The 23,946-nt window shown below is 44.6% G+C and overlaps 1 protein-coding gene across 1 annotated transcript in view; it reads left to right on the top strand.

Moving 5' to 3' along the window:
• Positions 1-1,319: 1,319 nt before the first annotated feature.
• STX12 (syntaxin 12) overlaps positions 1,320-23,946 on the top strand; it is a 190,040-nt gene continuing 167,413 nt past the window's right edge. The window contains exon 1 of the mRNA XM_085647566.1: positions 1,320-1,644. Within this exon, the coding sequence (XP_085503692.1) occupies positions 1,548-1,644 (97 nt within the window). The 5' untranslated portion in view covers positions 1,320-1,547. The remainder of the gene's footprint in view (positions 1,645-23,946) is intronic.

Raw genomic sequence — 23,946 nt, forward strand, 5'->3', positions numbered from 1 at the left:
AAGGGTGAAGTTCTTGATGGGCCTCATCTCAAAAAGGCTCGGCTCAAACTTAATATGAAAAGGTGAGTAAGTGAAGGGATGGGTGGATGGCTGGATGAATTAGTGAAAGGGTGAATGGATGAATGAAAGATTGAATAGATGGATAATGATAGAGGATGGATGGATTGATGAGTGAGTGGAAGGATGGATGAGAGAAAAGGTAAAAAGCTGGATGTATGGGTGGAAGGGTAGCTGGATGGGTAAAAGGGTGGATGGATGAGTGAAAGGATGGATGAGTGAAAAGGTGGATAAGTGGGTGGATGGATGAGTGAAATGATGGATGGATTGATGAATTGATAAGTGCAAGGGTGAATGGATGGACGGATGAGTGAAAGGGTGGATGTAAGGATGAATGAATGAGTGAAAGGGAGGGTAGGTGGACAAAAGGATGAATAGATGAGTGAAGGAGTGAAAGGATAAATGGATGAGCGAAAGGATGGATGAGTGATAGGGTCAATGGATGGATTCATGAGTGGATGAGTAGATGGATGGGTGGGTGGATGGATGGATGGAAGGAAGGATGGCTAAGTGAAAGGGTCGATGGAGAGAGAAAGGGAGGATGGATGGATGACTGGGAGGATGGATGGATGACTGAAAGGGTGGAAGGATGAGTGACTGGGTGGATGGATGAGTAAGTGAAAGGATGGCTGGATGGGTGAAAGGGTAAATGGCTGGATGGATGAGTGGAAGGATGGGTAGAAGAGTGGATGGATGAGTGTACAGATGGATAGGGTGAAAGGGTCAATGGATGGATAGATGAGTGAAAGGATGGATGAGTGAAATGATAGATGGAAGGATACATGATGGATAGGTTTGCAAATGGTTGAATGTGTTTGGATATGGCTGGGCTTACTTATATACTGCGTGACCTTCTCTGATGTGTCTGTAAAACGTACCTATTGTCCTGAAGTTTTGTACTGAATTTTGACCTCCTGTCCTGAATTTGTGTCCTGAATTTTGACCCTTTGTCCTGAATTTTTACACTCACCGTCCTGAATTTGCACCAATGCCAGTTGGTCACCCTAGGAGATTAAGTGATTTGCCCTCACACCTCTAACAGCAGGTCGTAGAAAATTGGTTACTATGTTATACTGAGAAACCCCACAAAACTATATATAAAATAATAAATATATAACTACAGCGCCAGAGTATTTAAAATAAACGGGAGGGATTTGTTACAGTAAAGACACGCCGCCTGTTACATCTCCTCCGTCTTCTGTTTCCAACCAAGCCCTTGTGACGTAGCACGTAAGGATCGAGTACGCCGTAAGGCGTGCCTTGCTCTGCGTGTGGCGCATGCGTGGCATGGGTGTTTGGGTACGCAGCTGACAGCTGGGGCCGATTCAGAGACTGGAGTATAGCGGACCTAACGCCAGGGTCTAGGCCGGAGCAGTGGAGAGGGCTTGGCAGCAGTACCTGGGCAAGTCATATCGCTGTGTTGGATCGAAGGAGGTAGCACCTGGGAAGCCTTCACAGCAGCGAGAAAAAGCAGACACGCTACCGCCGCCATGTACGGGCACTTGGACCCGCAGCGCTCCCCGTCCCGGGATTTTAACAGCATCGTCCAGATCTGCAGCGCCAATGTACAGAGGATCAGTGGCAACAGTGAGTATGATGGCTCAAAAGCACCAGAGCAGAGGGCTTCTAGTCCTTTTATTCTGAGGTCACCCACCATTCAAAGAAAAAATGTGCTTGCACGTGACATGAATAGCTAACATTGTTTCACAATTTGTAAACCAGATTCAGTGTATTTCGTGAAAGCTATGAGCTTGTTCGCGGCACATAAGCTGCCTTCTTCAATAAAGTTTAGACAAACATTGATATTCAGTAGTGCATTTTAATCGGTCCCAAAAAATAACTTGGAAGAGAGCAAAATGTTTCGACTGCCTCTTTTAAGGACATCCAAAAGGAAACGTTATTATTATTTTTCTAACAGTCAAGTAGGTGAAATAAAAAATATTGAGAATATGCTGGAGATTTGTTTTTATTGGATTATTAGATTTGATTTTTTAGATATCAATGTACAAAAATATTTTTATTTGTAACAATGTAATTGTAAAAGAGGCAGCAGCATCTTTTGTAGTGTGTTGTATCAATTTGAAAAGGTATACATAGTATATGTTAGCAAAAAAATAAGGAAGAGAAGGAACCAAAGGAGTGCTGGATTCAAATCGGAAAGGAGGACTAGCTTGGGGCAGTTCTTCAATGAATTAGACTATATAGTTCAATTAACGATGATAATAAAATATCGTTAAGTATTTTAGTAGCCTTTCTCTAGAGTAAACCGTTTATAAAGTTGCATGGTGACTTTAGTCTTAGATTCAGCTACTAGCATTAGGGTGTTTTCTGCCTTCCAATAATCTAAAAACACCCCTCGTGTCTACAACGAGAGCCATGTTCACAAAAGAGAATTTAGACCACTAAAGTGATTGTATTTGTTCATAGAAAGGTAGCATTATCACTTTTTTACAATCTACAACATTATTAGAGAAATACGCACTATCTTTTACATTGGTAGATCACACAAGCCAATCCTACACCCTCGTTTGTGACCAATGTCTTAATCAGTACCGACAACATCCGTAAAACGTCATTGCTCCTCAATGTTTCAGTTAAAGATTCTTCAATGGGACAATAACAGACGGTTACAAACTTGAGTCATCAAAGAGCTCTATGGTTGATAGGCTGAGATATTTTACTTTTTCAAGAGACAAAGCGGATTGCACATTCCCGAAAGGACAGGTTTCAAATCCGACAGCAATACCCCAGATAAGGTTTATAATAAAATAATCATATTTTCTTTTAAGCTTTGAGCTTGTTTTAAACTTTGGACATTTAAAACAAAGAGTTGTTGGCCCTTTCCAGGGTCAGAAAATAAAGACACCTGCAGTTACACAGGATTTCCACATTAGTCATGTTTAAATAACTTGATAATGTGAGTTGTTTCATAGCGTGATAACATGCTACCTGACTCCGAAAGGATAAGAACACTCGCAGACTTTAAGAGCTGAACATTTTTAACAGTTGATGTTCGTTATTACCTTTTTGTTTTCTTACAATACCACAGTTAACATTTCCACAGTTTAAGTGATTTTCAGGTTTCCCATTTAAAAACTCTCACAGTGCATGGGGAATGGTAAATGGTTGTGTCAGAGAGTAGCATAGTGGTCCAAAGAGATAATTGTAGGACGGTCAGAAGTTCATTAGAGGCTGTAAGCACGCCCCCTATCAACTGCTAAGCGACTGATAGTGGCTCCACTCTCATAATCTGTGCTAGAACTCTGTGGTCATCTCACCACCTTCAGAACAACTTTGCTTTGTGTGCTCTCCACCCCCTTCTTCAGTATTGGCTAGGAATAAAAACTGGATATGTTACATTGCCTTTCAAAACCAGACTCTTCCCTTAAATGTTGTTAAGCAAGCCCCTGCAAATGTGCGTAGGGGCTTAGCCAAGGAATTCTCATAATGAAAGGTATCACTTGCGAAGTATATATATTTATAACATCTTAACTATTTTGTCAAAGACAGCACCGCCTGGGCATCGTTAATATTGTGTGAAGTGCATGTGCTTGTTGAACTGAAGATTCTATTCCACACTCAACCTTCAGTAATAGGCATTGAGTGTTCAACCTGACTGCTCCTGAATTTCAAAGTCTAAAGAGTGTTTACTTGGCAATTACCTGAGCATACAAAAGTATTAGGCTCATGTGGTTACATGCATAACCTTAATTCTTATCACAAGGATTGCCTGGTTTCCTCTAATTTTCAAATTCCAGGGGTAAATTGTTGACCGGTCTGTGGAACCCAGTGTGTGTGTGAGATGTGGTGTGAAGGGCAGTAAATTGGAGCAGAGGCAAAAGCTTACAAGGCAGGCGTGTACACGGTGTGATTGGTGTTTCCCATTCTCTAACCCCTGATGCAGAGTTGCCCTCACTCCAACATCTCAGTAATGTGACTTGATGTAACTGCCAGTGTTGGGATTTCTTAGCACATCAAGCTTGGCACACAGCTCATAAAAGCCTCATAACTCTTTGAATAGGCTGGGCACCAATTATATTTGCTGCACACCTTTCTTTTAGGAAACTCTGTTGCAGTGTCTGCAACCATGCTAAATGAAGTGATAAACCCCAGTAATGATTGACAATACCTGAAGGTACTAACCTACTTATGTGCCCGAGGCACAATCCAGGCTGTGAAAGCCTCCACCTCACCCTTAACGGGGCTGTCTCATTTCATGGATCAGGCAAATTTTCCATATCCAGGCCAACCTGGCACTTTTGTATGTGTGCGCATGTTACGATTTGTAGAGAGCAAACCTAGCTCAAGGACATAGTAGCACTAAACAGGGGGCACTGTTTAATGGAAGATGTAATGATTGGGGGAAGGTTAAGAGAAGACTGTCAAATTCGGGGTAGTACTCCTTCAAGAGGTGTGACTTCAGCTTTTTATGAAGTACAGGAGTGTTGATACTGATCTAATGTTGATAGGGATGTTGTTCCAGATCGTGAGAGCATGATCAGAGAAGGCTTGCTTTTCTGGTTTCACTCTTGCAGTGTTTTGCCTCTAGTTTGGTGATATCCAGGCTCCTGGTCTGAGGCTGTCTCCCCGAAATGGCTGGCTTCTTTACCAGATAAGCAGAGGTTGTCTTGTTGAAGCCTTTATAAGTGATGCACCTGATCTTTAAGATGATCCAGGCTCGAAGGGTGAGCCAGTGTAGTTCTTATTACAAAGTAAGGGTGATATGGTCAAAGCCCTTGATGAGCCGTGCTGCTGTGTGCATGATACCTTTCAAAGGTATAAGGGTATTATTCGGGAGACAGTTGAGCAGGATGTTGTTTCTGTCAAGATGAGAGAGGTGCACTTTCTTCAAAACAGAGAGTTGGAACCAAGCAATCGTGGACTTCCGTACAATGTGCTTGTTCTGTTGTTTCCAAATCAGCCCTGGTTCTCTTGTCTTAATCGTAACAATTTTAATGTGCTGAATGTAAGATTTATAGTACCGACTAAAGGTGGCAGTTTGAATCCAGGTCACCTAGAGTTAAGGAACCGTCCAAGCACAGACCACCTCAGTACCTCAGTGGTGTCCATGGTGCATTTATTAAGCACATTTATGACTTCCTTTTGCAGTTCAGGTTGGATTGTTCCTAATGGAGCAGAACCAAGGTTAATTTGAAATTTGCTGGTTTAATGGAAGATAGCATGGTGGGCAAAAATACGATAGACCGGGATCCGGCCAGAGTAAATAGCAATGACTGATATACTTCAAGTATTTCATCCATTTTTTAAAACTGTCACCTTTGTGTTGTGTTTTTAAAAATAAGTCGATATTAGCTCACCTGTGTGAAAGCGCTGCTGTTACGCGCTAAGACAAACCCTCCAGAATCAGGAAAACGCCCTCACCGCCAGCGCGGCAAAGGTGTAGCCACGCCCACTGCGAGGCCACGCCCACCGACCTAGTACTTAAACGCTCGAAAGCGCAACGATCACCACTTACTGGAACCCCTCTGAGGCGGATAGCCGGAGCTTTTGCAAATTACTTCGCATTTCTTCTTTTTTAAAACTGTCACCTTTGTGTTGTGTTTTTAAAAATAAGTCGATATTAGCTCACCTGTGTGAAAGCGCTGCTGTTACGCGCTAAGACAAACCCTCCAGAATCAGGAAAACGCCCTCACCGCCAGCGCGGCAAAGGTGTAGCCACGCCCACTGCGAGGCCACGCCCACCGACCTAGTACTTAAACGCTCGAAAGCGCAACGATCACCACTTACTGGAACCCCTCTGAGGCGGAAAGCCGGAGGTTTTGCAAATTACTTCGCATTTCTTCTTTTTTAAAACTGTCACCTTTGTGTTGTGTTTTTAAAAATAAGTCGATATTAGCTCACCTGTGTGAAAGCGCTGCTGTTACGTGCTAAGACAAACCCTCCAGAAACAGGAAAACGCCCTCAACGCCAGCGCGGCTAAGGTGTAGCCACGCCCACTGCGAGGCCACGCCCTCAACAACTTCTACAAATGTGCCGACCCCCCCAGCGCAGCGGACGAGCGCAGCGGGAGCGCCGTTTGCGCGCCAAAGGCGCGCCTAAGGCAAGCCCGTCTGCGCCCGTCCGCGGCAGACCGGGGCCTGGGGCCATAACCCCTGGTCATTTTTACACATATTCCACCCTCTCATTGCTGTCACTTAGGCCCACTGACAGCGCCGGACCCGCCCCACCCGCTTTTGTTCTAAAGCGTGCCGCCACTCACGGCATTTTGAAGCCCGAATTCTCTCTAGGCAAGGCCCCTAAGCCCAGGTCCTATGCACCTCATCCTACTCCCAATGAATCTGAGGCCATTTTCAAATGCCTATACCTAAACACTAGATCCATGGTTAAACACCATCTGGATATCTTTCTCCTGCTCCAGGAGGAACAACCTGATTTTTTGTTTCTCTCTGAGACTTGGCTTACTGAGGGCTCCCTACCCGACATCTTAGCGGCAGTTCCCTCTAACTACTATATTTTACACGTCGACAGACCAGCCGGCAAAAGAGGCGGGGGAGTTGCTGCGATTATTCGCAGCACCCATAAAGTCTCCTCTCTACCATCCTTTGACATATCAGGAACAGACAGCTTGATCTTTAAAATGGATACTAATACTGGATCATTACTTCTCATCCTTATATATCGCCCCCCCCAAAATACGCCCTCTTTTTCGGCCTCCCTAGCTGAACAACTTGCTCCTCTGATAATCTCCCATAATAAAATTGTGCTGCTAGGAGATTTCAACATTTGGCTGGACTCCGCCGAGTCTGACTCTCAGGCAGCCACGCTGAAAGAAACCCTCCTCGACATGAACCTCTCTCAACATATTCACCTTCCTACTCATGTCAAAGGGCACAGCCTAGATCAAATCTGGTCCCAAAACATTTCCTTGGCTATTCAGTCTATCACGCCCTGTGTTTGGTCGGATCATTATCTGATCAATTTTACTATGACTACCGGGAGAAGTAGAAACCCCCTGCCCAAGCCAGGAGGAAAAACTAGAAGGTGGAAGAATGTTGATGTCCCCGCTTTTATTGGTTCATTAACTTCTTCCCTTCCCCCGTTTGACCGGGACATCGAAAAGATGGAAGAAGCTTTCTCAGGGTGGCTACTTCAGGCAGCGGACGCTCACGCCCCCTGCACCTACTTTCCACGCTCTCGCCCCAATGACGCCCACAGGTGGTTTACACCTCTTCTGAAAACCTTCAAACTTGAGGTCCGTCAATTGGAGCGCAAGTGGCGTACAGCCTATTTAGAACAAGACAGGGCTAACTATTGCAAGGCTAGCAAAAACTACCAAAAGCTTATCCTAAAACACAAAACCGACTATTTCTCCGAAAAAATTTTTAAGGCTCATAATCAATCCAAGGAACTGTTTAACATTGTGGAAGATCTTAGCACCAGTGACAGAACCTCCCTCCCGACAGTTCCCACTCAGGAACTTTGTAATTCATTAAACTCCTTTTTCTTTGACAAAATCTGCACCATTAAACAAAACATTCCTACCACTCAGTCTCCCCTTTTATTTGCAGACACCTTTTACAACCCTGCTATTCTGGACTCCTACCCCCCCATTGAAAACGTTAACCTATCTAAACTTCTTTCTAAAATTAAATCCGGCTCCCCTGATGACATCTGCCACCCTTACATCCTGAAAGAAGTGGGTACCAGCATCCCTGGGGGCCTACTTCCCATGCTGAATGGCTCACTTGCTCAGGGTAAAGTTCATAACAACTTTAAGAAAGCCCTCCTTATTCCCCTCATAAAAAAGGCAGGAGCCAATCCATTAGATCCACTCAATTACAGGCCTATATCTTTGCTGCCATACTGCGCTAAACTTTTGGAATCTCATGTATGCGACAGCATCTCCACATTCCTCGAAAATTCGGAATATCTAGCACCTAATCAGGCCGGTTTCCGCCCTTGCCATTCTACTGAGGCGGTCATCCTCTCGGTGCAGAATACCCTGAGGCGGAATGCGGATGAAGGGATCCATCAAGCTCTGGTACTTTTAGATCTTTCTGCTGCCTTCGACACGGTCGACTATACCATCCTGGTCGACCGTGTCGAACAGGCAGGCCTTAGGGGCCCTGCGCTGAGCTGGATCCGTTCATTTATCACTGACCGAACTCAATCGGTCAGATTGGGCTCCTTCACAGCTCCCACCATACCCACCATCTGTGGAGTACCTCAAGGCTCCTCGTTGTCTCCCCTGCTTTTTAATTTGTATCTACGCCCTCTTTTGTACTCCCTCAGGCACGCTAAGGTCACCATTTTCAACTACGCCGATGATTTGCAGCTCATCTTTCCTCTGAACACCAAGGACTCTGTGGTAGAATTCCAAAACACCATGTCCCACATTTTGAGTTGGATGAGCTGCAATCACCTGAAACTTAACCCAGGCAAGACCGAACTGGTCTTGCCTGGACAGAGCACCCTCAGCTGGAACCCCAGTTTCTGGCCCTCCTGCATGGGTGCCCCCCCATCTAAATCATCCTCGGTTAAGAGCCTTGGCATTTTCATTAGTGAGGATCTCTCCCTGAAAAAACAAGTCGGAGCTGCTGTTTCCTCCAGTTTTTTTCAGCTGAAGAAAATAAAAAAAATCGCCCGCTTCTTCTCCCAAGCTGCCCTCACTCAGATCGTCATCTCCCTGGTTTTGTCCAGATTGGACTTTTCCAACAGTCTTTACCTCGGGCTCCAAACTGGAGAGCTAAAACGCCTCCAGCTGGTTCAAAACCAGGCAGCCAGACTTCTCTTGAACATCCCTAGAAGGCAATCAGTCAGATCTGGCCTGAAACAGCTGCATTGGCTCCCGGTTGAGCAACGCGTGGCCTTCAAAGCTGGGTGTATCCTCTTCAAGTCTTTACACGACATTGGCCCCATTTTCATCAGAGACCTATTTAAAAAATACAGCCCCTCCCGCAACCTCCGGTCTGCTCATAAAGCCCTTCTGACTATCCCCTCGTATAAGAAGAAGCGTCTCGGAGGCAGCTGCTTTGACCATCTTGCAGCTGCCTTCTGAAACTCTCTCCCTCTTCATCTGAAACTTAGTGACAACATCCTCAGCTTCAGACACTCTCTGAAGACCTGGCTCTTCTCCCAGGCGCATCACTAAGCTGCCTTTTCTCCACCAACCGATGGCCACGCCTGTTCCTTCCTACAGCGCCATGAAGCCTCCGGGCGTACGAGCGCTTAACAAATATCATATAACATAACATCCAGCATGTCCTTTATATTCCTCATTGTTACACCCTAAGTTTCATGGCTGATCTCAGACGTGTGTCATGTGCTCACTGTGCCACTGTAACCAAGTTGCACCCAATTGAAGAGGCCTAAATAGACCCAAACCACTCTTGGATTGCTTGTCTTACAGTTCAGAGAGGGCCTGACTTGGCGTTTTGAGCTGGACTAATCTGACGTAGCATAGTGAGCAAAAAAATGATTGACTGGGATGCGGCCCTAAGTAATTTCTAGTAGCTAAGAATAATTTCAGCTTTCTGAAACTTTTTTGTCTTCTTCATTCATTATGAAAAAGACATTGCTTACTTTGATACTGAAAGTTGCATGCAGTAAATAGAAGAGGATGTTCTGAGGTGATAGCAGATCTAGCTTGAGTTCTCTCAGTTGTCATCACCTACCAGTTCCTCTTTGTGATATCACTGAACTGTGAGTATCCTAGTTTATCCAGGACTTCACCAACTCTTTCTATTCAACAATTTTCACGGAAGTATTTCATTAAAGAGCCTTTGTTCTGTTGAAAATCTATTGGTTATCTTCAGTCCTGTGAATCTGGTTTTATTTGGCTTACCCAGTCACTGCCAAAATTGCTGTTAACTCTTGTCTCCAGCATCTCCTAAACCTCCCTTTCTATTTCCCAATGGGCTACTTGTGAGACAGTGTAAGGACGAAAGTGAAATGGTCTGCATTACCATTTTCCACTTCATTCTTCATACTTTCTCTCAGCCCGCTTGGGAAAAAAGTGGCCTAAAATGAAGGTGGCGTGTAATGCCACTCTACTTTCTGGGTCTCATAGCGCTTATCTGAGAGATTCAGGCCTTTTTCACAGTTGTTGAAGAGCCCAGGAATCTGTTGTTCTTGCCTTTCCTCATCACCACAGACCAACTGGTCACCTCTGTTATCTGTAAGTTTTCATCACATTGACATAACTGTGTTACCTGACTTGCCCTCCTGTGCAGTTTTGCTGCCATAGGACTCCTTGACAACTCTGTAGTGTCCGATCCATGCAGCTTCTTTCTTGTCTTGTCTTGCCTCTTTGGGAACAATTATAGAATCTTCTGAGGTGCATGTCAAAATATGGTGGTCGTAATAGATCTTTGGCTTTTGCTGTTTCTTTTTCCTTTCAGTGATTAAAGTCAAGAACACTTTACATCACTGGTCTTCAAACTGTGGGATGGGTTTGCTGGGTATGCAATGTGATGCCAAGAGGAGTACTTGATCTGTTTTCGGATAAAGTAAACAAACATCATGCTAAAATGAGCATTTGCAATGCAATCGGTCTCGCATTTGTGAAAATACACTGAAAAAATATACAGTTTTTCCTCAAGATTTAGACCAATATTGGAGACAAAATGGAGTGGTTTTGTAAAAGAAAAATTCCTGAGCAAATTGTTTTGCAGCATGGGTGATATTTATATTCCTGGGTGAAATATACTCATAATGATGGAAGATACAGTATGTCGGTTAAGGTAACTATGTGATGTAACATCCTGTGACAGGCTGAAGAGAGATACATTTCCAGACGCCCAATACAAGTTGATCGCTATCAAGTCTTATACTTAAGCCCTCATTAAAAGTGGAAAGTTGAATTCCGAACCCGTGGCAAAAAAACAAGTTTTCACAGGTTTGAAATTAAGAGATATGGGAAAATGGTACTTTCTACTTATGGTAAATACCATTCTATATTCCGTCTAACTTTTGATGCATGCCTAAGTGTCCAAAAAAATTAAAGGTGGCTCTAGCACTCCTTTATGTCTCACAAGGCACTGTCTGAAATCAAAATAAGCTACACAAAATGTGTATAAGCTAAAGGCATTGCAACATTAATGCTAGAGAGCGTAATTACATATTAAGGTACTGCAAGCTTACCTGCTCCAGATGTAGTCATTCTTGAAGCTCTAACATGATCGCGTTCAGAAACCACCATTGTACAATATGTACAACTATCAATACTGCAGTTAATAAAGTATGCTTAGCATATGTCTAGCGAACGCAAATTGGCATATGGGTAGAGGGGGCGGGCTGGCGCAATGCCAGTAAGCAGTACTGCCAGCACTGACCTCAGTCTCCATTGTTGCAAACAGCTCATGCTTCTAGGGTGCAGCACCCGAATTAAGAGGGGTCTGATGCCAACTCGACTTGTCTGCCCTGTGTGACCTGCGGACTGCCAATGTCTGTAAGTTAAACCAATCCACGTGTTGAGCTGTAATACTTTGTGGGCATTGGTGTGACCGCAATAACATGCAGAAAAGTTTCTCCAGTCCTTTGAGGCCAATCTATCAGTCAGAATTAAAAAAACAGAGTTCAAGTTTTCAAAAGAATCCCCAATATTATTTATGTTGATGGTCTCTGTTTTTGTATGTAATGCCATTTGTGTTTGTTTCAATGTGCCAAAGTGATAAGAATCGGTTTAATGGGTATGAATGATCAATAAGTGTTTGTTTTGTATTTTGCCATTGTTGTAATTTGTTAGGAGGTGTCTAAAATATATAAAAGTAAATATATGTTCTTAAAACAATGTGGACATCACTATGAGATGTGTTTTTAGGTTTGTGGCAACATTTTCGTAAAATATTCAATGTAATTCGAGTGAACTTTTGGATTAAATCTGACAGAAAAAGTAGTCACCAGTGTTATTGTTTAAGTCATTACACGCTGTGAAAAGCTATGTTCTGAAAAAAGTGCAGTATTGGCATATTTTTGGTATTTGATGTTATTAGGCTAGGCCTTGCTGCCATTCAAGCCACAACCCGAGATTGTTTTTTCCGGTAATACTTTGTGGGCATTGGTGTGACCGCAAAAACATGCAGAAAAGTTTCTCCAGTCCTTGGTCCCATAGTGCCAAGTGAAGGAGTGAATTAAAAATAAAAAAAAAAGTGCAGCTGCCATGGTGAAAGATGAAACGCGGTGTGTGCCGTGTCAACAACGATGGCAGGATGAGAACTGCAAAAGTAAAAAGTGAAGTCCGATTCACGCATTGAATGAAATGGCGTTTGCTAGCAAAGCTGACCCCCTGTCTCTGCAGCCTCCTATGCGTGCTCTCTGCTGCCCAGACGGGAGTAAGCTCTTGAAGCAAACAAAAAAGAAAATAGTGCCACAAACTAATGTAAATTAAAAGAAAAGTTAGCACACATGTAATGGGCGTAGTTTGCTGGGAGGGTCGTAAACAGAAAAAGGGGGGGGACAAAGTAACCATATTCACTAATCAGAGGCAGCCTTTTACAAAGGGGCATTAACAGGAGCCAATTGAAAACATGGGAGGTGCTTTAAGCCCATGTTCTAGGGACAGCATGTCTCTAAGAGACCGTGCTTGTGCTGCCTATGCTATACTTAAAAAGCAATGCTGTGATTTTCATGAATAAAAACAGAACGACCAGGAGCCACTTAGCATGTTTTCAGTCATGCATAAGTGTACTTTTAAAAGGGATAACTCTAATGTTTTGAAATATTACATATGTTTGGGGCTACTTAGCTGATAAATTGATTGTATCAAATTAATGAACAATTGATTTTGTTTCTTAAAAAAACTTTTTGAAAAAACAAACTCAATAAATAAAGTATCATGAGTAATGAATGGTCATGACAATTATGGTGTGTGATCATCAGTTTTTTTTTTTTTTTAAACTTTTTATTGTTTTACAAACATAACAGAGCAGCTTGGTCATCACATATTCATCACAGTCAGGAAATCTCTAGCAAGAGATAAAGGCTAGCACGACTTGTTTATCACTTTAGAGCAGTATCTGTTCAGTCTGTGGCTTCCGGGCCGGCGGGCCTGTGGGGGCTCACACATGTCCCCTCTGAATGCATTCCATCTGGACCACACCTCCCCCCCCCCCCCCCCCCCCCATTTTCGAGGGCACCCCCGCACCGTATATACACTCTTCTCTTGCAGCATACACCAGTCCATGTCTCTTTGCCAGTCGGCCAGTTTCGGTGGAGCCGCTGCCCCCCACAGGCGCGCGATGTTCCTCTTTGCCACCATTTGCCCAAGTGCGACCCAGAGTTTCCCCCTCACAGGTAAGTCTGTGGGTTCCCATATATTCAAAAGGCAGCTCTTGGCCTCTGGGCGTATGTCCACCTCCCACACCTCTTGCATACAAGACATCACGCGCCTCCAGTACCGCCGCACACCCGGACACTCCCACAATATATGGAAGAAAGAGCCAGCCTCCCTGCAGCCCCTCCTGCAAACCCCCCCCCCCCCTTCCCATCGCCTGCAGTCTTGTACATGAGACATACACTCTATGCAGTATTTTAAGTTGTATGAGTCGCAGTCTGGCCGAGATCGCCACCTCCCTCGGGGACGCCAGCGCCTCCACCCACTCCTCTTCGTCTATTTCGAGGCCATCTGCTATCCACTTCTCCTTAAGGGACTCGAGGGGATCAGGGGGATTATTGATCAGTTTCTTGTAAGTGAGTGAGATGGCGTGTTCCGGCATGCACCCATCGAGCAGCCTATCCTCCAGTGGGGATGCCTTTGGGGGCCTGGTCCCCGATGGTATGTTGGTCTGAAGGGAGTGCCTAATCTGCAAATATCTGAAATATTCAGTGTGCGCCAGCTCATACGTATCCCGTAGGTAGGCAAAGGATCTAACCCCCTCGGGCCCCCACAGGTCCTTAACCTCTTTGATACCGATAAGGTCCCACTCCCGGAATCCCTTTGTACATCCTAGGCTGCCTAGACGTGTGATCATCAGTTTTGAATGAATGAGTGAATGTACCTCAGTATTGCAATTTGTGGTCAGATTTAAATTGTAGATGGCCTAGCCTTACTAATTATGGCGTTACACTATACAGTGTATGAGTCACTATTACATAGCGGCCATAGACATCGGTCCATAACCTACAGGGCTGGAAAGGGACCCTGCAGTTAACTAAGATGCAGTACCTCCTGAACCCCATGTGAATCCTGAGTGAAATACTTTTGTGTAACCATGAATAGCTATGCAGGGAACCTTAGAGCCCAAGAGGTGGGTTTCTTGCAAGAGCCAAATATCCGCACCCAGTCGTTTTGCCTGCAAAAGCAGAATACCTTTGAGGGTCTACTTGTACTTATACTAAGGTCTGCTTGTCTCTGTTGTGTTATTAGGGTTTGGGCAGTGGATCACTCTAATGATATACAAGATAATGCTGGTGTGGTGCAGACTGTTCTCATGGCCACAGCCTAAGGGTACTTGGTGATGCTCAGCACCAGCATCATAATGATCTGCTTTCTACTACTGCTAGAGTGTAGAGGGGAGCAATGAGGTAAAACTCCACCTGCTGAATGGATATGCCTACTTCTTGGAGGAGAAACAAATGGAGCCCTAGACCGCTTCAGTTGTTAGCCAGATAGCATACATGGAATGGGCTACAGCAGTTTTTTCCACAATATGATAACATTAGCATCTGCATAACAACCTAATCCAGTATTAACATTGCAGTATTACCATTACAATGGCAATAGTTTGGATGGCTTAGGCGGGATGCCTGGAGAATCCTAGCCAGTGTGAAGGAAAGTCCACTTTATTCTCTGTGTCGCCACACTTGTCCGTAGTAGGATACAGTTTCGTACAATTTACATGAGCCGTAAGTACAACAGGAAAACCCTTCATTATTACACAGATCAATTCCATCATATGTGAGCAACAATGTAATACAACAAGGGGGAAAAAAAGAATAACTACAGGTCGATCTCTGCGTGTGGGCACAAGCCAAAGTGTACCTGTCAGTAGAGCAGAACAGTGGGTATCAAGTGTGATGCTACAACAGTTCTCAAAGCCAAATTTCTTGTTGGCTTGCATAGAATTTTCCAGTTTCTCAGAGCTGGCTTTATAGGCCTCAATGGCCTGCGAGAGGAATATCACAAGCCAACCTCCAGATCTTCCTGATTTTACAGTTTGAAAGTACCAGTCTCTGCCACGGCACAACCTGAAATGGCACTGTATTCCCCTGTGGAGAAGCACCCATTGTCTGCATATGTATACTTGGAACGACCTTGCTGTATCAGGGTTCCCAATCTTCTGGGTATATATCCTTCTTGTTGGAGATATCCAGGGCATTGTGTTCAATTGTCTGTAGTTCCTAGTGTGAGATAACAGAGGCCTCAGATCCTTATCACTCATTAGAACAGAGGCTGTTAGGCTAATTTACTATGTATAAATACTGAGTGGAGGAGGGTGAGAGCCCATATTCCCCTGATTATCATGGTATGCAGTGCACCACTTAAATCTAAATATTCCAGTCAAAAGAAAGTTCACACTGAAACTTGCAGATTGCCAGCCAATAGATGGCCACCTTAAAGCCCTCCTGTTTTTGCCACTGGGGCTTCACATGGTCTTCAGGAATATCATTAGGCTAAACATGGCTGATTTGACTTTACAGTCACAAGGGCAAGCACTTAAGCTGTTTCAAACTATAGAGCTATATTGTAGACTGTGGGGACCACCTATTCGTGTTGTTGCTTCATTTTGCTCTTTAAAAAATGTTTATTGAGATATCTCATTCTGTGATGGTGGGTGGCACTTTCGGAGTATTCAAGGCTTTACCCTAGGTTGTCCCCACTTTCCATTGTTATCTTGTCGGGCTTTGAATAGTAGAAACCCATGGTTCAATTTCTTTAGTCTTTGGCAGACTGGAGGTGTTTTTGTTGCTACTTGTGGATAGGTCTGAACTCAGTTTCTTTTAATCTGTGCAAGAGTATGGACAGTGTGTTGGAGCCTTGTGCTCCAGCTCTCGCCCTATCTCTTCCAACTGATCGGCTAAAACTTCTGGCCCCATGCCCTCAGGCCATGCAGTCTGGTGGCTCTTCCTCGTGGGAGAATGACCATGCACCTCTTGATTGCTTTCTGTTTCAGTGTCAATGTATACATTTTTCAGTTTGCAAAACCTTCTCCATCATCTCTTCTCAAACAGAGTTCTGCTGAAAATTCCACCAATCTGACACAACTAGACTATCCAGCATGATAACATTTATTTACTAATTTTATGGAGCAACGCTTGGCTTTAATTCCAACCAGTGAAATTGAGAGAAATACAGAGACTGGTAGCATAATCCTTTTGGTTGTGCACAGCCTGTCCCAGAGACTGTAAACCCAAATCTCGACGATCGGTTATGTTAACCAGGGCCCGAGTGTAAAGTAATCTTCCTACCCTCTGAAAACTTAAGGTCCCAATGTGAACAAAGCGCAATTGATCTAAGGTTATCGGTCCCTGCAAGCTAATTGCAGCTTGGCAGACGCACTGTGAGGTTTTAGCTCTACTTAACCTCCATCACTTAAGTCCAAAAGCAAGGTGGACATCTCCCACGCTTCCTAGGTGGTTACATCTCTGGCAGATTCCCATCTCTTTATTTGATTCTCCTTTTGTGTATGAGGATTCTTAAGGCTATTCAGTGTAAAGAAATAGGCTTGTCCTTGTCAAGCTTGTTCCTCAAACTGTTCAACCTCCTTAAAGGTTGTGGATTTGTGTTGTCTGTGAGAAAAGGGTTAATAGGACCGCTGGTCTTGCAACTGATCACTGCGATTAGAAAGGTTTTGTTCAGGTTTTCGTCTTCTCACTGCATTTTTCATACATATTCTGAAAAGAAAGGGCCAGCAAAGCTGAACGACCTGACTTCCTAAACAGTTTGCATTATTTTGAGCTTTGTGCTACTGCTTTTAAACTTTTGATTATTCTGTGTGGAGAAAAACTAAACCGTTGGTTGGACTCCCGGTAGTGAGTAGCAGTGACTGTTTCTTGTGAGCCTATGAATGAAACTTAGTTTTCAGCTGGCAGCAAAGGAGAACTGTATTTAGCTTTGTTCTGCTGTCATGTGCTGTGTCACATGAAAGTGTTTTAATAGGCATATTAATGTAGGCTTCGCCAGAAAACATGTGTTCTTTTCCACATGACTTGAGTGAAAGATGTCTGTAAGAGTTAGGATTACTATTTGGGGTGGGTGACTATGCACTTCAAGGAATAATCACAACCATTGTCAGGCAGGGTGAACCATGAAAGTCACTAAATTAATCTGTGCTCAACCCCTGGTAGCTACTGCACAGGAAGGACAGGCTTCACTTAGGACAATGTGTATAGTATTTCTGCAGTAATAAAGCCAAAATACAAAACCGTAACAATCCCAAACTGCATTGGAAAAGAATAACATTTATTAAATAAAGTGACAGCAACATGACCAATCCAATAAGGGGAACCGGAGATTGGACTTTTTAATTTTTTAAGTAGAAATAGCGCCAAAAAGCACCAAGCACCAGTGTTAGTAAATGGTTTCGGTAGACCAGCATCAGGGCAGTCTTTTAGGTTGACCGCAATGGAGTGCGCATTGGATACACCAACTAGGTTCATCCTGGTCAAAGATTTTACCTTCTGACTTAAGCTTTAAAGTCCCAATCCACCACAAAGATACTCTTCTGAAGACCCCAGGACTTTATGGGAGGCACTTAGAAATTCACAAGGTATCCGGCAGAGGCCAACAGCAGGGTCCAGTCCAGGCCTAGTTGCCTCATGTCAGTTGGGTACTACCATGAATAGGCCTCTTGCAACTTTTTCTTGCCCTATAGGCACGCAGGTCAGCCAACTGACCCTAGGAGTCCACGTCTATGTCCTGGGCATGAAAGCAGATCCAGTTCTTTAGGGTATTTATGGTTCACTGGTAGCAGTTCCAGTCCTCTTCTAAGCTTTCTGCTGTTTAGAAAGTGGTCTGAAGTGGGTACATGGAGGTGCTACATTTATGCCAGGAATCCGCTAGTGGGGTGGGCTGACTTCTGGGAATGCGCTAACCAATAGGGAAAAAGTTCCTCAGGCCAGTCCTTCCCATTTTTCTGTAGTTCTGTTTTCCTTGAAATGAAATGCAGTATTTAATAAAGTGCACAGCTACTCAGGCTAGAGTGTCCTGGCGCATAGACAGCAGGGGGAAAATAAGTGGAAGAAGCCAATTATTGATTAAAAAGCCATGTTTTTAGATTCTTTCTAAAGGAAAGTAAGTCTGTGTCAAGCCTCAGTCTCCGGAAGGCTATTCCATAGTTTTGCACCCAGAAGCCGAGAGGCAGAAATTGATCTTTGCCCCGTCAAAGTCAGAGCCTTTATCACAAGAGAAGATAAGCTGAGTGTTGTCAGCGTAAGAAACAATTTTGGGCCTGCTTCCTCTACCAAGGGTGCCAAGGGAGAAAGATAAATATTAAAGAGGGTAGGGCTGAGAATGGAGCTCTGGGGGACACCAACATTGATGGCTGTGATCGGGGAAGAGAATTGTGAAAGCCAGATGTCCTGTGATCTGTTTTTCAAATGGGAGGACATCCACGTGAGGGCAGTCCCAACCAGGCCAATGTTTTTAAGTCTGTTAAAGAGCCTCTCATGTGGGACCGTATCGAACGCTGCTGAAAAATCAAGTAGTATCAGAACGGCCTTGCCTCCCTCGTTTAATTTACCCCTGATGAATTCTGTCACTTCCAGCAACACGGACTCAGTACTAAAATTTGCCCTAAAGCCAGACTGGGATTCATGAAGAAACTTCCCATCTTCAATATGATTTTGCAGGACTTTGTTTATATGCTTCTCTAATGCTTTAGAAAGGGCCGCAAGCAAGAAGATCGTCCTATAATTAGCAGGATCCATTGGAACAGCATTCGTCTTTTTTACTAAAGGGAGAATCTTAGCGTGCTTCCACAATTTTGGCATAATGCCTGTGGAAAGAGAAGTGTTAAAAAGCTGGTGTACAATCGGATTGATTATAGAGGCAACCAAAGACAAGATGTTAGCTGGACAGGGGTCGATAGGGGAGCCCTACTTAATGCTTTGAAGGAGGAACAATGATTCTTCCAACTGAAGCACCGGGAAGGCAAGAAGGGGTGGGGGCTCCAAGATTTGAAATTTGCTATTGACACTATTGTAGAAGTTCAGCTCATCCTCTGATATGTTTGAAAAAGCATGTTTGATCAGAGATATTTTTCCATGAAAAAATTGAGCAATCTGCTTTGACCATTCCTCTGTGCAATGCCCTTCCTTAGAACAGGCTTTCGGTGAAATAAAAGATTTGGCTATCTTAAAAATGTCTTTGCTCTTATTTTGGGCATTATCGATCTTGGATTGAGTTCAATTTGGCTCTTTTCACAAGAGTATGGTAAGTTTTTAGGTTATCTTTGTAAACCTTCCTGTCCTCAGGAAGGTAGGATCTGCGCTGTTCCTTTTTCCTACAATTCCTTTTACTATCTCTAAACCAGGGAGCCGAAAGGGCTGACCTCTTAGAGGAGCTGGTAACAACCGGGGCAGCAGCCTCGATGTTGGTACGAAGCCAAGAATCTATTCAAAGAGCATTGAATTCAGCGGTGGTCGACAACATAGGTATGGAGCGATTGAGAGCCTCTACTAACTTTGGGATAGATATTTTGTGAAATGCCCTATAGTTGGAGGCCATTTGCCCAATAATCACTGGTGGGGCTGTGACGGTGTAGTGAAGATTGCTATCTATATACGTACAATGCTAAGTTAGCACAACCGCGTTGGATGTTAGAAAGCCATCTTGCCGCTTTTGCTGCTTTTGCACACAACACTGTAGTCACATGTTATTAATTGAGAAATGCTTGCTCGACTTTGCTTCACATGAGAACTCTCTGTTGTTCACATCCCAAACAGTGAGCAGCGACCTTGGTCTGAACATTGTGTAAAGAAACAGTCTGGGTCGCTAGACGGTGCATGTTGTTGGGTTCAGGTTGATCAGCCCACTATTTAGCCAAAACACGCACGCAGCTGCAAATACCTGAAAGTCGGGTGCTTTTAATATTGCAGCGTTGCATGTTTTTCATTACATTCGGAAGAAGAGCTTTCCCAGGAGCAGAGTCTAGCTGATCCTGTGATGTGATTCCACTAAGCTGATCTTTACGGTATGGGGTTCCCCATTCAAGCCTAGAGACCTTTTATTAGTAATAATAATAATATTAGTTTACTAGCGAAAGGAAGGTGGCTGACATCCACGGTCGTTTTATTATGATTACTCCTTTCATTTTCTATGGTATTGTAACTATGCTTATGGTTTTGATCTTAATCATTTGTCTGCTTATGTTAGCCAAAATACTGCATCTTAGGACACGAGGTTTATAAAATAAACTCTTTAAACTTTACAGTGTCTCTGTTTATTCTGTTGTGGACTGATATGAGAATAATTACGAACAGGTATTTCTGATTCCCACCATTCCTGAGAATACCCTAAGTCGTTTGTTCTGGGTTGTCTATACATTGGGACCGCCGAGATAAAACTCGGATAACGAATGGGACACTGATGCTGGTCGGATAAGGGGGTCTGGGTTCTGAGGTGAGTTTTTGGTACACGACAATTCACTGAGGTCCTGGTTTCCTGTGCATAGTTCTGTGCATAAGCAGAATCCCTGCAACATGGCGCACCTAACGTTTGGTCTATTGATTTGAAACGCCTTAGTAGTGCTTATATTAGTCCACAACACCCTCACTCTGGTTTCCGGTTAACGGGAGTGACAGTTTAACCTACCTGTGTTTCGACTAATGGGTTCTTTCAAGCTTGATCATTAAAAAGGTTATTTTTACTGAACCCCAGTGCTACTGTTGATATCGTTGATACTCTTTAGTGTGTCCTAATGGCGGTCGAGATAGCCGCGCATAGTCGTACACCTCTACGCCGTCATTTGATGACGTATGGGGTGCCAGATGATGGGATGGCTGTTATTTTTGTGGTGAGCGCTGATGCGTCTTACCCATATGAGTTGTTTTACTCTTGGGTGACTTTTCCGGCGGTGGATGACTATGATACGTTTCATTCCTTTACTCCCACGCAGCTACCTGCGGTCTATACCCCGTATAGGACACAAGAAATTCCTATCTCTGCCTGGCAGCATACCATTTGGTTTAATGGCGCCCTTCCCCATGCAGTTGCACCGGCGAGAATGTGCCCGTTGTCTATTGCAGGGGCCACATGGCTGGTGCTGGCCGGCTTTACGCCTCATCCCCGCTATCTCACGGTGGCGGTGGCTGAGTTGCGGGTACTACACACAGCCCTGATTACAGTTCATAGGGCTTTAGTGCAGTACGTGTCACGCAACGTGCAGGTGGGGGCACCTGCTGTTGCGGGACAACCAACGGACCACCACGCGGTGGTTATTAGTCCTGTTATGGTTAATTCGGTAATGGGCAAGCGCCCCCAAAGTAAGGATGATTTTCCTTATTGGCTTGCTGAGAAATTTGACCAACTCAAGGTGGTTTTTCCGCATACCACTCCTGTGGAGAAACACAGTATTCTCACCATTAGTTTGCCGAAAGACTTAGTCCCAGATATGACTGATTGCACAAACTGGGGCAAGGTCTTTGCCACGACCTACTCGCAGTGCTTCGGCACTCCGTCTATGTCTGTACTACCCTCCGCCATCAAACGTGTTCAAGAGAATCACGGTGCGGAGGCTGCTGTCGAATTAGGAATGAGGCTTGTCGGAGTGTTCGATGTGGTGGCTTCCATGGTAATAGGCAACCTCAAAGGCGATGCCATGCAGTTCCAAGTAGCTAATAAGCTGGACCGCGTGGATGAACTCGACGGGCCCAAGGAGTTCGCTAAAATAATTACGCAAGCCTATAGGACCGTGGGCCGTAGTGCGTTGGGTGTTAAACCAGCCGTGGTAATTCCTGATATAGTACAGCAAACTAAGGTGAGCTCGTCTACTAAAGACGAACGCCCAAATTTTCCTAAACAAAGTTTGCGAGCAAAGAAACGGGGGAAGCAGCAACAGAAACAGGGGTCTCGTCTTGCCTCGCCTGTGCAGTCGTCCAGCGAACGCACATATGATCTGCGCGATCGATCTCATATTAAGTCACCTGATAGATTTCAGGTTTCTGAACCACGCTCTCCTCGTTCTTCACATGAAACATCGGCTTCACAATCCGGTGGCGGAGACCGTGGGAAAGGAAGGGGTGCCCAAAGTCGTGAGCAAACCCGCCAGACTGACGGCAAAGGCAAGCAGGACGAGTCTGCACGTCAACGACCCCCGTTTCAGAAGAAGAAAGTTGCTGCGCTAACAGCGAGGTATGCCACAGATGGTGCGGACGCAGCTTCAGAACCTGACTTGGGCACTAACGCTGCTCGACAGCGCGGCGGAAGTTACAGTAGTGCGACAAGCACTGCGTCCATATCTGGAGGCGACAGCAACTGATACATTCATAACTGTAGAAACTGCTGACACTAGAGTGGCTCCCTCTGACAGACTATATAATATAGTCCTTTTAATTGAAGGTGACATACAACGCACGATTAAAGGGATTTTTTGGGATAATCTGACCTCTTCATATGATATTCTATTGGCAGAGGCTGATTGGCCCCCGGCTTTCGTTTTAGATGCTCCTAGAGGGGAGGAGGTGATCCTCCCGTCCTTTGCGTACACAGTGCCAAAGGACCAAGCTAAAAAGTTCGCCGAGGAGTGGGCTCTGGTGCTTGCAACTGCGTTGTATCGTAATGAGGTAGGCTGGGATAAATTGTCGTCCAGCCATGAAATTCCATTGCGGTCCACGCCCCAGCCACAACCCCAAAATCCCATGCGTCGCGAAGCAAGACCTCACGTCGCGGCTATCCTTGAACAATTGGAATATCAAGGTGTAATTGTAACATGTATGTCACCAATGAATAATCCTTTATTCACTGTGACGAAGCCTGACGGGTCATACCACCTGGTTTTGGATTACCGGCATTTAAACTCGATAGTCTCGTGAGAAAACGGATTAAAACCACACTTGACATTTCCAACGGCTTTTACAGCCATAACCTGTCCTTTCTTAGTAGTGAGTGGACAGCATTTACCTCGGGTGGCCAACAAAAACACTTCAAAAGATTACCAATGGGCTATAAAAACAGCCCTGGTGTCTTCGCCGCTCGCGTGGTCTCTCTGTTGGAGAGCATAGACCCTGATGCGTACTCGTATGTGGATGATATTTATCTCACAGATGACGAGTTGGGACCGCATCTCCGTCGCGTTGATCGCATTATTGTTTTGTTTGCAGACTTCGGTTACAAATTCAACTTTGCGAAGTCTCACATTGCGGAATATACAGTGTTGTTCTTGGGATACGAACTCAACAATGAAGGTCGAGGATTGGCTCCGCACTTCCTAGAGAAATATGCATGCCTACGTGCTCCTACAACACTGAAGAAATTACAATCTCTGCTGGGTTTTCTGAATTTCGGTCGAACGTACATGCCTGATTATGCCCAGCGTATCAAGCCGCTTTATGCCTTGGTACAACCTACTTTTTCCAAATCATGTTGGCTGCCAGAGCATTCAGCTATAGTGCAATCATTGCAAGCTGACCTTCTTGCTTCAAAATACTTATTGACGCGTGATAACCACACTAACCTGGTAATAAGAATTGTGCCAGACGCAGTGGGTTTCACATACTTAACGTTCAATGAGGGCGACACCGTCCCCATTGCCTACAAGTCACACTTGTACACTACGGCTGAACTGCGATTTTCCGCTGTCGAGAAAGTTCTCACGGCAGTACAGATGGCGATTCTGAAAGAGCGAGCGCTATCGCAAGGTAAACGCATGTTGGTGGTAACACCATACCCTGCCCTTGAAGCGGTGACGAAAGCAAGTGTACCTAATTCTAAGGCTTTGCATCCAAGGTGGATACAATGGGCCACTTCCTTGACATCGCCCGACGTCACAT

Source organism: Triturus cristatus, chromosome 3_2 (genome assembly GCF_964204655.1).
Source record: "Triturus cristatus chromosome 3_2, aTriCri1.1, whole genome shotgun sequence".
Taxonomy (NCBI): domain Eukaryota; kingdom Metazoa; phylum Chordata; class Amphibia; order Caudata; family Salamandridae; genus Triturus; species Triturus cristatus.